General features: G+C 36.3%; 1 protein-coding gene across 5 annotated transcripts in view; it reads right to left on the bottom strand.

Annotated features, from left to right (window-relative positions):
• Positions 1-16,685, bottom strand: part of FCHSD2 (FCH and double SH3 domains 2) — a 289,016-nt gene that overhangs the window by 163,869 nt on the left and 108,462 nt on the right. For 4 of the 5 annotated variants that reach the window (XM_073808516.1, XM_073808514.1, XM_019946580.3 and 1 more), the window contains one exon: positions 8,018-8,094. The exons of the other annotated variant lie outside the window; for it this stretch is intronic. In XM_073808516.1, coding sequence (XP_073664617.1) covers positions 8,018-8,094 — 77 coding nt within the window. The remainder of the gene's footprint in view (positions 1-8,017; positions 8,095-16,685) is intronic. 5 annotated transcript variants of the gene reach the window in all.

The raw sequence follows: 16,685 nt of genomic DNA, 5'->3' as shown, positions 1-16,685 counted from the left end.
TAATCATGCTGCCTAGTCTCACTTTCAACTGATGTCAAATAATCCCTTAGTGCCCTCCAGCAATCCTACTATATTCCCCTAATCCACTTATTTGCTCACTCTTCTAGATAATTATTTCCCACCTTTTCCTCTCATCTCAAACCTCTAATATGACCACACTTTCAGTTGATAATGAAGTATGAAGATAATGTCCACATGCTCCCTCCACATCTACCTATCTCCCTGCTTTTGCACCCATACACTGTGTCATCCCTCTTTTTACTCCAATAAATTACCTGTGCTCTGAAGGCCAACTCTTCACATCTGTATATATAACCTCTAACTCAACAGCAATCCAGTAATTGTGCTTTCTCCTACAATATCAACTTTTCCCTCTCTACTGGATCATACTCATATAATGTCTTGCATCTTAAAAAAAAAAAAAAAGCCCTCCATCAACCTTCCATTTCTCTCCAGCTACCACCCCAATGTCTGCTCCCTATAACAGCAAAACTCCTCAAAAGAAATGTCTGAAATTACTGTTTCCACTTCTCCTCCTGGTCACTCTTGATTCAATTCAAATAAGGTTTTAGCATCCACCATTCTGAAATTACTTGTCAAGGTCATCAAAGATCTCCCTGTGGCTAATCCCAATAGTCAATTCAAGCTTTGGGCCTATTATTCAGTCTATCAGCAGTACTGACCTAGTTTATCCTTCTTGAAATTCTATCTTTACTTGGCTTCTAGCTCTCTTATAGCTTCTTATAGCTCTCTCTCTTGGTCTAGCCTTATCTCACTAGCCACAATTTAGGCTCCTTTGCTAGTTCCTCTTCATCTCATTGCCCTGTAAATGCTAAGAGTGTCCCCACAGTCAGCTTCTCCTCTTCACACTCACTCTTTAGATAAGCTCATGCAGTCTCAAGGCTTTAAATACTGTCACTATGCTGACTATTCCTGAATTTTTAATTCAGACATCTTCCCTAACCCCTCAGTTGCCTATTTAACATATCCAACTTGGATACTTAGTAGGTATCTTAAAACTAACATGTCCAAAAACAAATTCTTGATTTCCCTAAAATCTGTTCTGTTAATCTATTCCATCTCACTGACAGCTACTCAAACCTCTAGTTGTTCAAGCCCAAACCCCTAGAATCATCATTGATTCCTCCTTTTTTTCTCATATTCCACATCAGATTCACCAAGAAATACTGTTCACTAGACTTTAAAAATATAATGGAATCTGATTACTGTCTATCTCTTCCACCGCTACTACCCTGGTTTCAGCCACCATTATCTCGTGCCTGGATTACTATAATAGTCTAAATGACCTCTCTCTGATTTTGCTCTTGTCTCCCTAAAGTCTAGGCTCTACACAGTATATCCACTGCAGTGCCAACCACTTCTTGGTACTCTGTTTTCTTTTAACTATGCTTACTGTCCTTGTCACCAAGTGACAATGTTTAATTACTCATATGCTTATTGTCTTGTCTTCTTTCACTAGAATGAAGACTCCACACAGCAGCAGCTTTGTTTTATTCACTCTTGTATCCTCAGCAGCTAGAACAGGGTCTGGCACAGCAGGCACTCATTCAATATATATTTACAGGAGGAAGGAGAGGAGGGAATGATGGAGATTAGATTCAAACCCAGATCTGTCTGGCTCCCAAACCTCTGCTCTTCTGCTGACACAAGATTGTTCTAGGTCCAGCATTACTATTAAAGAATTTTTAAAAAGAATCTCTTCACTTTAAAAAAGGTGTATACTAAGTTCTTTGTGTATGTCTTACACAATTTGTGCCTCATATCTCCTATACCATTATTATTTTTTGTTAAAATGACTCACCTTTTAAACTAAAATATATGTATCTTACTACTTCATATTCCACTCTAATTGAAAAATAAAACTTGCCATAATAATTAAGTTTTAATTAGTAAAATTCAAAAATATTGATCCATATACCACCTAAAATCTCGCTGTGAACTATTTCTCATATGACTATTACACTGGAAAACAGAGAAAACCTTATCAGGGAAAATTTTTATTAAGAAATAAACCAACAAATTTATTTTGACTGTAGTGGTGGCCACACGAATCTACATATGTGATACAACACCACAGAACTTAATATGCATACACCTACATACACACAAATAAGTACATGTAAAACTGGTGAATTCTAAATTAGATTGGTGGATCGTATCAATATCAATTTCCTGGTTGTGATGTTGTATTATAGTTATGCAAGTTATTACTACTGGAGGAAGTGGGTGAAGAGTATAAGAACACTCTTTGTATTATTTCTTAAAACTGCACATGAATCTATAATTTTTTTTTAAGTAAAAACAAAAGTTTAACAAACAAAAATCACAGATCTACCCTTGGCCTGGAATACAGCACCACACATCAAGAAGACTCTAGAAAATGTGACAAGTTAAATTCATAATCTAAGATTAAGTTACATAGTGACTGATAACAGGAGAAAGTATGGTGTTTAATAAATAAGTGTTCATGTATTGCTGTTTTTGGTAGTAGGAAGGGAGACTATCCTCAGCCTAGGTAACAGAAGTAAAGGCAGGGAGAATGACTGATACTCAGTCCAGTTGAGGTGTGATAAGAACTGCAGTACAACTGTAGCTTAAGGTGCCCAAGGGTTGGGGAACCAAGCATGAAAAAAGGAGAAATGGCCAGAAAGGAGCAAAGAAAGGTAATCTGGGGTCAGGATTCTTCCTGGCTTTTGATATCATAAAAAAAATTTTTTTTTAATTTCATACTATTAGCAAGGAGAAACAATAGAAGATTTTCAAATAGGGTGAGAGTAGGGTGAGACATACAGACGTACAGGTTGGTGGTACTGTGGCAATGAAATTGTGAAGGGGAGAGATCACAGACAGAGAAGCAGCTACTTAACATTCCTAACAGAAGATGAGGTCTGAAAAGAAGTCACAGTTGGAGGCAGCTGACTTGTTGGTTCCCAAGCTGAAGAGTTAATAAAAACACAGATCATTACTAGTTTATAGGCAATATTTAAAGATAGAAATATAGATAAGATTACATAAAACAGTCACAAGAGAGCTGAGGGAACTCCAAGAAATATTTACATAGAAAGGACTTGCTATGGTCTGAATGCTTGTGGTCCCCTGAAATTCATATGTGGAAATCCTAATCCCCAAAGGTGACTACGGTATTAGGAGGTGAGGCTTTGCAGAGGTGAAGGCAGAATAGTGCCGTTATAAAAGAGACCCCACAGAGCTCCCAAACCCCTTCTACCAAGTAAGGGCACAGCTAAAAGTTGAAAAGTCTGCAACTCAGAAGAGGGACTTCACCAGAACCTGACCATGCCGGCATCTTTGTCTTGGACTTCAGTCTCAAGAACTGTGAGAAATAAATTTCTCTTACTTATAAACCACCCAGTCTGTGGTATTTTGTTATAGCAGCCTGAACAGACTAAGACAGGACGAAAAACCTGTCCTCAAAGATTAAAAAAAAAATAATAAAAAAAAGGTCTTAGAGAAAGTATTATTACAGAAGTCTAGTTTCCAGGCAAACGGGGGTGGGTTTAATGGCATTAAATGGTGCATGTATCATCAGACTGGCAAAAATTTTCAAAGATTGACCATGTGCCCTGTTGGTAAAAAATAAAAAGAAATGGATAGTTTCAAATCAAATTTGAAGACATGTAAAATATACTAAGACAGAGTTTATGAAGGTTAATTTATAGTTTCACATTTTAAATGTATAAACCCTTTGACCCAGCATGTTCCCCTCTAAGAATTAACCCTATAGATATACTTTCACAATGCACAAAGATATAACTATGTGCATACGTGAGTTATCCACTGCAGCATTATTTGCAATAGTAATAAACTAACTACCAACAGAGAAATGGATAACAAACTATAATTTACCCACACTATGGCACTAACATAGCCATTAAAAAGAAGAGGGGACCTGAACAAACCAATTTGAAGGGACATCTAAAATAGACTCCTTACAAAAGGGAACCCTTATACACTGTTGGTAGGAATGTAAACTGGGCAGTCACTATGGAAAACAGTATGGAGGTTCCTTAAAAAACTAAAAATAGAGTTACTATATGATCCAGCAATCCCACTCCTGGGCATATATCCGGAAAAGATGAAAACTCTAATTCAAAAAGATACATGCACTCCACTGTTTGCAGTGGTACTATTTATAATAGCCAAGACATGGAAGCAACCTAAGTGTCTATTAACAGATAAGTGGATAAAGAAGATGTGATTGATACACACACACACACACACACACACACACACACACACACACACACACACAATGGAATGTTACTCAGCCATTAAAAAGGATGAAATATTGCCATTTGCAGCAACATGGATGGACCTAGGGATTATCATACAGAGTGAAGTAGGCCAGACAGAGAAAGACAAATACTACATGATATCACTTATATGTGGAATCCAAAAAAATAATACAAATGAACTTATTTACAAAACAGAAACAGACTCACAGACAGAGAAAACAGACTTCTGGGTACCGAAGGGGAAAGAGGAGGGGGAGGGATAAATTAAGAGTAGGGGATTAACAGATACATACCACTATATATAAAATAGATAAACAATAAGGATTTACTGTATAGCACAGGGAACTACATTCAATATCTAGTAATAACCTATAATGGAAAAGAATCAGAAAAAAATATATGTATGTGTAACTGAAGAATCACTTTGCTGTACACCTGAAAGTAACATAACACTGTAAATCAACCATATTTAAATTAAAATAAATAAATAAAAAATAAAGTAAAATAGACTCCTTAGGTGTGTGTATGGAAGGTGTATGTGTGGAGGGAATTACAAAAGCATATGTATATAATAATTCTAGTTCTGTTAAAAGCAGCACAACTGTTTATGTTCATGTATGCACTGCACAGGAAAAATATGGAAGAAAAGACCACATACTTCTAACAGCAATTACTCTAGTAGAAATGTGAATGGAAGATGCTTGGCAAAGAGGATGAGGTACACTTTATACTCTGTTACACATTCAACAAGCATGCATTATTTGGGTAAGAATTTTTAAATTAACAATACAAATATAAACACAAAAAAGTTAAAGGGAAATTTTAATTGACTGGAGCTGAAATAAACTCCTAATAAACAAACAAACAAACAAAAAATGGCAACTGCCATTCTCACCCTCAATCCTGATCTACTGTCTTTTTTCACTATGGCACCACCATCCTCTCAGTTGCCTAAGTTAAAAAACCTGGGAGTCATTCTACAACCCTTCCTCTCCCTCCCTCTACTTCGTCCTTCAGTTAGTAAATATTTATCAAATGCTTTCTATCTTCCAAGAACTATTTTAGATACTGAGAAAACTACTTTATAGTTTGACAGTTACAGAAAACTGTTTGTAGTCTGTCTCAGAACAAATTTGACAAACACAAAAACAAAACTGCCAAATCAATAGCAAGTCCTCTAGCTTCAGTTTTCTAAATATCTCTGAAATCTGCCCCTGAATCTGAATCCCAACAGCCTAATTTCTACTATAATTTTCATGGTTCAAGTAAGAAATGATGAGGGATTAAATTCCTGCAATTCTATTCTTTCTGAATTCTTCCTCATATCCCTTTAGTCCACCTTCATACCCCTTTAGTCCACCTTCATACAGTTACTAAAGTATGTTGCACTTGTCATTCCTCTTATGGAAATTCTTTGATGCTTCTGTTATCTTCTGAGTAAAAAAGAAACTCTGTGATATGCAAAGTCCTTCATGATGCCTATCTAGGTATCCTCCAGGTCCACCACTCCTCTTACCCTCCAACCCATACACACTTCATTGCTACCTAACATTCATATTTTCTCATGTCTCCCTGCATTTAAGGTGTTACTTCTGCTTAGAATTCCTTCTGCCCAATGCTGACAAACTCCTGCACATCCTTTAAGACTCAGCTCTAGAAGCCTAGGTTTTCCTCTACAGTCCCAATGCACCTCTACTACTACCCAATATCGCAACTGTTTATAGTGGCTATCTCCTTTAAGCTCCTTAACAACAGGCACCATACCTTCTACTCTCTTTAATCCTGAAGTCTACTTTAACAACTAGCATGTAAGTAGATATTTCACATCTATCTCATAAATAAAGAATGAATGAGGGACTCCCCTAATGGTGCAGTAGTTAAGAATCCACCTGCCAATGCAGGGGACAGGGGTTCGACCCTGGGAAGACCCCACATGCTGCGGAGCAACTAAGCCTGTGTGCCACAACTACTGAGCCTGCGCTCTAGAGACCACGAGCCACAACTACTGAGCCCGCATGCCACAACTACTGAAGCCCATGCGCCTAGAGCCCATGCTCCACAACAAGAGAAGCCACCGCAGTGAGAAGACCACATACCACAACGAAGAGTAGCCCCCACTCACCGCAATTAGAGAAAGCCTATGCGCAGCAACAAAGACCCAACGCAGCCAAAAATAAATAAATTAATTAATAAAAAAAGAATGAAAAAAGAAAGAATGAATGAATAAATGACTGAGTGTTTACATAGCTGTGTGACCTTGAGTAAAGCATACAACCCAAGACTTAGTTTCCTCATATATAAAAAGGGGATAATCATATGTACCTCACAGGTTTGATTATCACGTTTTGATAATCATGGGAGATAAAGTTCCTAGCATAGTATCTGGTATACAGTAAATATTTAGTAAAAGTTGGCTTAACATACTTTTAAAAATTAGGTTGCATAAGCTAGCCTGGGAGCAGAACCTTATCCTTATTTCTTTGGTAACCTGCATCCTGAATTTCAAACAAACTTGGAATAGAACCTATCTGTAAGTTGGAGTCCTTCTTTACTCTCTAGCAACCAGTCTCTTCCTTGGTCAGGCTTTCCTCATGCCAGCAATACTGAACATATCATTCTCACTTTCACCTCAAGGCTTTGCTCTGCTTGTCTCTTTCGCCTAGGGTTTCATCTCCTCTCTTTTCCCCCCTTAGCTGAATTTTGTAGATACTGAAAAGTCCACAAGAAAATTCCTATATTTATTTCCTGATTTGCTTTATTATTCCATATTGCAACTACAGATGTATTATTTATAGCTATCATGCCACCTTCCAAGTTATCAGTCTTGCAACTGTGAAGAACTATTAAGGTTTCTTGTGTATCCTGCAGTTTTCCATCTCCATTAAGAAATTACCTGATGATCCAGCAACTTGATTTCATATTCAGATTCCAAACCACACACTTCAATACTGAGTTCTTAATTACCCTGGATTCTCTGCTATTGTTTCATGAGTAATAATTAGTCTTAACTTCAACCAGACTGCAAGCTCTGAAATCCTGTCTTTGACTTCTGGTTCCCTCAACACTAAGGACAGTCTTGAGCACAAAAGCTAATAAATACTTCCAAATTAACTGCAAAAAAGACACCAAATTCTAAACAAAATTATAAATATTTTAAAGACATCTGTATGAAGACACAATTTATATTCCATTGTTGTCTACCTTCTTTAAAATTTGTATGTGGGATATTGACTAATCAATTTCTAGATACCTTGTGGGTGTGTCTGTATACTATGTATATATACATATATATAAAATATATATAATTTAGAAACTCTTTTCCCCTAGGCTCACAGAATCCTATCTTTCCAAATGTAGGATTTGTTTCAGAAGTAAAGAATCAATAATCATGATAGAAATTACAATCTTGTTTCATTATTGTTGTGATAATGTGTTTCATTTATAGGACACTGAGGAAACAATTTGTGTTCCATTGTCATCTATCTGCTTTAAATTCCTTATGTGGGTATCAGTTAAACAAAATGGCATCTTGGCTTAAGACATATGAAAATGATCTATTCCATATACAATATATATGTTGTAGAACATTAACATTGTCTGATAATTTTGATATTATATCTAAAAACACAGCAGAGGAAAGAAGCAATTTTTTAAAAAACTGGAGTCTATGTTGTATATATGTGACATGGCTCTGTGTGAAACCAGTTTTAAAGAAAATGGGCAAGAGCTACTTATTAAGTTACCTGTAATCATTCCGATCATCAGCTTTTATTCCAGGCCAATCTCTCTTCAGATATTGACTAGCCAACTTCTGGATACCCTGTTAAAAAATACATATTTAATATAATAAAATGTAATATAAATTATAAAATAAGTATTGTGCTATAAAGGAAGCTCTTTTCCTTAAAATACATTACTTAGCAAATCCCATCTTTCCATATATAAATTTAATTCAGAAGTAAAGAACCAATGATAAATGGTAGAACACCATAACTTGTTTCATTATTTTCAAAGTCTTCTCTCGTCCTCATTTTTAGGAAAAAGGTGAATATAAAGATGAGAAAATTGAAACTTAATTGAAATGCTTTCCACGTCACCAAACTATGTGACCAGCCATAAAAACGAACTACCCCGGTATATCACAGGGAACACAGCTGTCCACCTCCACAGAGCTCTGATTACTCAGCTTGACGTCTCAATTTTCCATCACTCCTCTGCTGCGGCATATACTGCATTTCTGAATCCCAGCAGTCAAACTCATATACCAGGAAAGACTACAACACATTCAATTTGGAGCAGACAGGTAAACATTGGCTTGTAAAATTAATGGACAAACCTTGTTTCTATTCCATACTAGTAATTTTCAAGACAGACTTTAAGAGTTTTTTTCTTTTTAAATAATACCATGGCACAAATCACTTAAAATGAAAAAATTAGTTTCACAAAGAAATACTCACTTATTGTCATCCATACAAACATGAACCTGGACAAAACAAGAGTATCCATAATAGGTACAGGATTTTATTGGCAAGGTTAAACTACTCACTCTGAATATAGAGCATACTACTTTTAGAAGGAAACATATGTGGTTCCCTAACACTGTAACAGGGTCCAATGTAATGTATCAGAAATCATTAACTTTGGGATATTCATCTCTATATATGCAACTTTAAAAAGAACAAATAAAATGCTGAGATGAAGAACAATCACATTAACTGACTGCCTACTTTAAGCAGAAGCTGCTCAAGTAAAATCAGTGGTGCATTCTATACATGGTACCTTTCTACTAAGGTCTGCTGCCAAATCAATTTGGCTTAATTAAATCCATTGTTGAATGTTTCTGTTTACCATTATTTCAATGAGCCCAAAGGGTAGCAGGAACTACAGAGAAGCTCCTTTGAATCTCGAGTTCCTTTTGAATTTGGCAATAGTTTGGTTTCACTATTTTCAGGTCCTATGTATTCTGAAAACTCACATATAACTGCATATCCACAATACTTCCACTTACATACCTTGCACTTTGGGGAATACAATTACTTAGTCTTCCCTGAATACGTACAGAATTTTTTTTTCACTTCTGTACCTTGTTCACACCGTTCTTTATTTGTATGAAATCTCTTCCCACCACTCCCATTCCTACCAGCTGAGTTCTTGCTGCCCCTCCTTTAAACTGATTTTTAAATTTCCGAACACAAAATATTCAAAAGTATATAAAGAAAAATGTGGAAAGTTTAAATGCCTAAGTGTTTGGTTTCATTTCATTAAAAGAGAATAGTTTAGGGCTTCCCTGGTGGCACAGTGGTTGGGAGTCCGCCTGCCGATGCAGGGGACGCGGGTTCGTGCCCCGGTCCGGGAGGATCCCACATGCCGCGGAGCGGCTGGGCCCGTGGGCCATGGCCGCTGAGCCTGAGCGTCCGGAGCCTGTGCTCCGTGGCGGGAGAGGCTGCAGCAGTGGGAGGCCTGCGTACCGCAAAAAAAAAAAAAAAAAAAAAAAAAAGAATAGTTTATCTTTATTTCTGCATTTATTAGCTTGAATTCTTTTTTAAAGAACTATCCCTCCTGGACTGTTTGGGTATGCTGAGGTACAGTTCTCAGAGGAAAGGCAAGATAAATACTTGACTGTCCAGTTTTGGTCCAAAAGTGAACAATGAATTTTTAAAGTAACATTATGAACTCACATATTTTGAATAATGGATGTGTTTCAATCTACTGCAGTCACAATTCTCTTGATGCTCCAAATGCTACATCTGTGGTCAGTGGGAGCTCCTCCAAGTTGGCTCCCATATCATGACCCCAATAGACTTTAATAATTTCTTTGTTTTCTTTTACAGTCCCTATTCCAGATCTGCAGTAAGCTAGTTTTCCAAGGAATTCTGATTACTTTCAGAGAGAAACCATATTTAGAGACCACAATCTAGGTACTTCCTTATCCTTTTGGTCTTACTTTGTATCTTTCTCTAAGAGGGCTTTCCTAATCACTGTATACAAAGTAGCTCAACCTTTAGTCAGTTGCTCTCTCTCTCATCAGCCTACTGTATTCATAACCCTTATACATTGTTACTGTCTGGTTTAAATATGCTTTGCCTATTTGCTGACTATAAGCTCCATCAGGTACAGATCTTGTCTTTTTCTTTCTTTCTTTCTTTTTTAATCACTATGTCTCCAGGCTATAGCAAAGAGCCTAGTATTTAGTTGATACCAACAATGTTCCCTGATTGCACGAATAAATGCCACCTACATTATTCCATTTCTAATGTATAATACTCAAACTCCTTTTGTGTTTTTGGCCATTCTGAGTTAGAAATGTTTAGATCAAAATTTCTCTGGTTCCCTAATTTTCATATACTCAAATAAAAAAAAACATATATCAGATTTCTAAGATTATGACCAGATGGTTTTTATACAATAAATAAATAAGTTCCTTAGTAAATTATAGTCAAATTTGACCATCTCCATTACTGAAAGGGAACATATGTGTAAGATACTCTGAAGCAATGAAAAAAGTTTATTCCATATTTAGAAGGCAGTACATATTAATTTTTATGAAGATTCAAGTAAGTTAAGATCCCTGAATTCAAAGAACTCATAATATGTAGACAGGAATAGGACGCATACAGCATAAAATGGGAGGCAACGGATGGGTTGCCAAATAAGTGGCAATATGTGATACAAGTACCCAGAGGAGGAAAGGATCATCTGATATGTTCTTAACAAATTTACATCTCAATAATATGATAGTGACTTTTTCAGTTTAATAACTGCTAAAGTGGTTGCAGAACAATTTTTATAGAACATGGGATATGATAGGAGCCTCAGATTATGAGAAGGACTAAGAGGGCAGAATGACAGCACTGTAAATTTATATAAAACAAGTGAACTTACTAACGAGCATCTCAATACACTTATTTCTCTTAATTCTGTTAGTCCCTGTTATAACTACAGAGAAATTGGACGCTTAGGACATACAAAATTTACTTAAAGTCACAGTTAAGTTTGAATTAGAATCTAGTTAAGTTTGAATTAGAATCCCTAGTTATCATTCTAAATCTTTGCCCACAAAATCACTGTAGATTTATATAATTCTTTAAAATTTTTTGAAATTACTTCAACATGTTATTTTTGTGCATTATAAGTTACAAGAGCAATTTCTAGAGCTCTAAACCACAATGTTGAACTGTACTAAACTGAATGGAGTGCTTCAGAGATGAGATGAGGGATTCATGAAATAGACAAACAGTGAGATCTTTAGATGAAAGACTTTATTCAAGTTAGTTCAGAGAGACAGGAATCATGGCTTCTGTGTGCTCCATGCAGCTGTTCAAGATCTAATCTGCATGGATGCTCAAGAAATACTCCATGGCCCTTATAGAAAGGTCCTAAATAACACTTCATGCTTCTGAAAGCATTCTATACTTAATTGGTTTACCTTTTACATTATGCTTAAAGCTACATCTTATGAATAAAAGGTTTATTTGTATAGAAAGTAAAATCTACCACAAATAAATGGCTAAGGAAGATAAACCCATGGCTGGTAATTTTTTTTTAAATGGTTTTTTTTTTTTTTTGAATCACTTCCCTGGCCCACAACATTACTTTACATTACATTACTCTTTAAAACTGATGCATTAGATATAATATTTATATTTACATGAGTATCACTAATACATAATGTTGATTTGATTTCCAATACAGTTTACTCTGGAGCAGTGGTTTCTATAAAAATGTACTATCAATATACTCTTTGCAACATCCAATAATATCCCATTCCAACTTTTAAAAAAGCCATCAGTGTTTGATGTAAGACTTGCTTTGTTTCACCTCTCAATAACACTTGCTATATTGCTCTAACAAGTGAAGCAACACAAAGAAAGACACTGTTCAATAGACACTGGGAAATGGACTGATGGCTTAACCTTTTGCCCATTTACCACAGAAAGCTGAGCAGAAGTGTGCCCCATGGATCTCACACAGGTTATTCTGTATCCATTTTTCACCGCTAACATACAGAGAAACTAATATTTAAATTTTATAAGGATATGACATCAGATGGCACTTCAAAATTATAGGAAGCCATGTTACGTAATATACTATACCTTTTTGTCATGAAATTCCCAACATTATGTAAATGACTTTTAAAAATTAAAGTCCACTGCATAAGTTGGATACTTCTCAAACTGATGTAAATTATACAACGATCATAAATTATACAATGTCTTAACTATTCTAAAATTAATAGTAATAGAGAACTTCACATCCCCCCTTAAGCAAAGTTTTGAAATATTTTTCATTGTCTTGTACAGCATATAATTGAAGTTAAGGTAAAAAAAAATCAATATATTATTTTAAATTACATAATAAATTGTCTTTACTTACTTTTCTATTCATTTCATGATAAAATGAGGTATTAATCTCATGTTACATATTAAATATGTATTTAGATATTTTTAGATTTTTCCTTTTATCAAAAATAAAGATTAATTTTGTTTAAATTTAGCTATATAAGAAAAGACAAGTTCTAATGACATATTAAATGACCTATTTGATTTGAGGACCAAACAGAATAAAAAAGAGATGAAATTTAACACTCATCCATGATAAAAATTCTGAAGAAACTAGTAGCAGAAGCAAACTTCCTTAAGCTAATAAAGGGTATATACAAAAGCCTACAGTTATTGGGACTTCCCTGGTGGTCCAGTGGTTAAGTATCTGCCTTCCAGTGCTGGGGATGCAGGTTCAATCCCTGGAGGGGGAACTAAGATCCCACACACTGCGGGGCAACTGGAGCTGGCAGCTCCCACGTGCTCTGGAGCTGATGTGCCACAACTAGAGACCCCATGTGCCGCAACCACTGAGCCCGTGTGCTCTGGAGCCTGCCTGCCACTAAGGAGAAGCCCGCAAGCTGCAACAAAGGGCCCACGCGCCACAACAAAAGATCCCGTGTGCTGCAACTAAGACCTGATGCAGCCAAATAAATAAATTAATTAAAAAATAATAAATGATTACATTAAAAAAAAAAAGTCTAGAGTTAACATACTTCTAATGGAAAGTGAATGCTTTCCCCCTAAGACTGGGAATAAGGCAAGGATGCCCTCTCTCACCAGTCCTTTACAACATTGTATTTGTAGTCCCACTTAGTACAAAAAGGCAAGAAAAAGAAGTAAAAGGTATACAAATTGGAGAGGAAGAAATAAAACTACTTCCATTCACAGATGACATGATTGTCTATGTAGAAAACCCCAAAGAATCTACAAAAACAAAACAAAACAAAACCAAAAAACCCTCCTGGAACTAATAAGTTTATTAGCAAGGTTGCAAGATACAAGGTCAACATATAAAACTCAATTGTTCTCCTATGCACCTGCAATGAACAATTGGAATTTGAAACTTTAAAAAAAAATTAGGATAGCACTGGGGGGAAAATGAAATACTCAGGTATAAATCTAACAAAATATTAATATGTGTAAGAACTGTATGTGGAAAACTCCAAAACACTGATGAAAAAAATCCAAGAAAACCTCATGTTAATGGATTAGAAGAGTTCACATTGTTAAGAAACTCAAATCAAAATTCCAGAAAGCTTTTTTGTAGATATCAAAAGACTGATTTTAAAATGCATATGGAAAGGTAAAGGTACTAAAATAGCCAAAATAATTCTGAAAAACAAGAACAAAGAGAACTCACATTACGAGTTCAAGGCTAATTACTATACTATAATGTTACAGTGTAGTACTGGCAAAAGAATGGACACATAGCTCAATGGAACAGAAGAGAGCCCCAAAATAGATCTATACAAATACAGTAAATTGATTTTTCACAAAGTACAAAGGCAATTAGATGGAGAAAGGATAGTCGGTATCGATAAATGGTGCAGGAACAATTGGATAACCATATGCCAAAAAATGAACATTAACACTTATCTCATAACTTACACAAAAATTAACCCAAAACAGTTCATAGACCTAAATGAAAAGTACATAAGTACGAAACATGCAGGAGAACACAAAGGAAAATCTCTTTGACCTCTGACAAAGAGTTTCTGCATACAACACCAAAAGCAAGATACATGAAGGAAAAAATGATAATTTGAACTTTGTTAGAATTAAATTCTTTCCTTTAGGAAAGACACTGTTAAGAGAATGAAAAAAAAAAAAAACAAGCTGCAGACTAGGAAAAATACACACATATCACATAACTGATAAAGGACTTGTATCCAGAATATATACAGAGCTCTTAAAACTCAACAGTAAAGAGAAAACCAACCCAACTTTTAAAATGAGCAAAAGATCTGAACACACACTTCATCAAGAAGATGTAAGGATGGCAAATAAGCATATGAAAAACGCTGAACATCAATTGTCATTATGGAAATGCAGATTAAAACAACAATGAGATACCACTACATATCTATTAGAATAGCTCTTTGAGCTATTCCAAAAAAATACTACACTATCAAATGTTAGTGAGAATGCAGAGCCACAGGACACGCCTGTGCTGGTGGAAATGTAAAATGGTACAACCACTCTGGAAAACAATTTGGAAATTTCTTATAAAATTAACACAGACTTCCCATATGACTCAGCAACAGCACTCCTAAGTAGTTAGCCAACTGATGTCCACAAAACCCTGCACACAAATGTTTCTAGCAGCTTTATTCATGAAAGTGGAAGCAGCCAAGGTGTCCCTCAATAGGTGAACAGTTAAACAAAATATGGTACATCATTAGAACAGAGTACTATTCAGTAATAAAAGCTATTAATTTACACAACTTTTTTTTTTTTTTTTTTGGCCGTGCCACACGGCAGGCAGGATCTTAGTTCCCCAACCAGGGATTGAACCCACACCCTCTGCAGTGGAAGTGCAGAGTCTTAACCACTGAACCACCAGGGAAGTCCTGGATAAATCTTAAATTCATTTTGCCAAGTGGAAAAGAGCCAAATCCAAGAGTTATATACCTTGTGAAATAAAAGAAAATATTTATGTGTTGGTCTCTGTTCCTGGCACAGAGCTCATAAAACTTTTGTAAATAGCGGTGCTAGGAGAATTTTGTTCTAGCATTTAGTCTTTGACCCCAGTTCATGACAGAGTTCCTAAGTCCCAATTATTTTCCTGGGTGATAGCAGTGTCTTTTGTTCTAATGAGGTGACTCTTTCGGTGGGCTCCTGGATGAGGGCTGGTCACCAGAAATACCAAGCCATATTCTTGGAATTTCTAGCCCTGTTTCTTAATCTCCAGAGAGGAGAAAGGGGCTAGACATGGAGTTAATAATTGATCACACCCACATGATGAAGCCTCCATAAAAACCCCAGTAGTACGGGGTACAGAGCTTCCAGGCTGGTGAACACGTAGAGGTGGTGGGAGAGTGGCACACCCAGAGAAGGCATGGAAGCCCTACACCCCTTCCTACATACTTGTCCTATGCATCTCTTCCATCTGGCTGTTTCTGAGTTATAGTCCCACTTAGAAGACTATTGCAGGAGAGGATTCTGGGAAGATGGCAAAGTAGCAAGCACCAGGATTCTGTTTCCCAACACAGACAACAGATTCAATGACAGAATCAGTCTCACATAACTATTTTGGAACTCTGAAGTCTTTTTAAAGGCTGTAACTTCCAGAGAAAGGCTTGGATGTTAAACAAAGTTAATTTCAACCAATTTCTGTACTTAGCTCAGCAGCAGTTACCCCCCACCTCCCAGCCCAGTGGCAAGCAGCCATGAACTTGTTCCTGTAGCAGCCTGCATGCAGCTTGCAGGAGACACCATGGGCAATAAGGGCCCGTCCTCCAAGTATCAGGGATCTGTGCTCTGATCACTGATTGCTGCTTCTGATCAAGGATGTGGAGACACAAAGGTGCAGACACAGAGGTGGCCATTGTTGAACCCCTATTCGCCAATGAAGAAAAATGAACAAAGGCTAAAGAACCTTTGGGCCACCAACAAGTGGACCAATATATGCACTGTGGGAGTCCTAGAAGGAGAACAGAGAAAGGGACAGTGAGATTATAAAAATAATGGTCAAAAACTTCCCCAATTTGACAAAAGACAAGAATATAAACAGCCAAGAAGCGCAACAAATTCTAAGTAGGATGAACTCAGAGACCCGCACTGAGACACATTCTAATCAATCTGTCAAAAGCTAAAGACAAAAAGAGAATCTTGAAAGCAGCAAGAGAAAAGCAAATAGCCACATACATGGTATCTTCAATAAGATTATCAGCAGAGTTTTCAACAGAAATTTAGGAGGGCAGAAAACAGTGGGTCCATATATTCAAAGTGCTAAAAGAAAAAAACCTGTCAATTGAAAATACTATATGCAGCAAAACTGTCCTTCAAAAGTGAGGGAGATATTAAAATATGCTCAGATAAACAAAAGCTGAGGGAGTTCCTGACTACTAGACCTGCCCTGTAAGAAATG

The sequence above is a fragment of the Tursiops truncatus genome, chromosome 8, assembly GCF_011762595.2.
Source record: "Tursiops truncatus isolate mTurTru1 chromosome 8, mTurTru1.mat.Y, whole genome shotgun sequence".
Lineage (NCBI taxonomy): Eukaryota > Metazoa > Chordata > Mammalia > Artiodactyla > Delphinidae > Tursiops > Tursiops truncatus.
The sequence above is the reverse complement of the archived record's forward strand: the minus strand, read 5'-3'. Positions and strand labels throughout refer to the sequence as shown.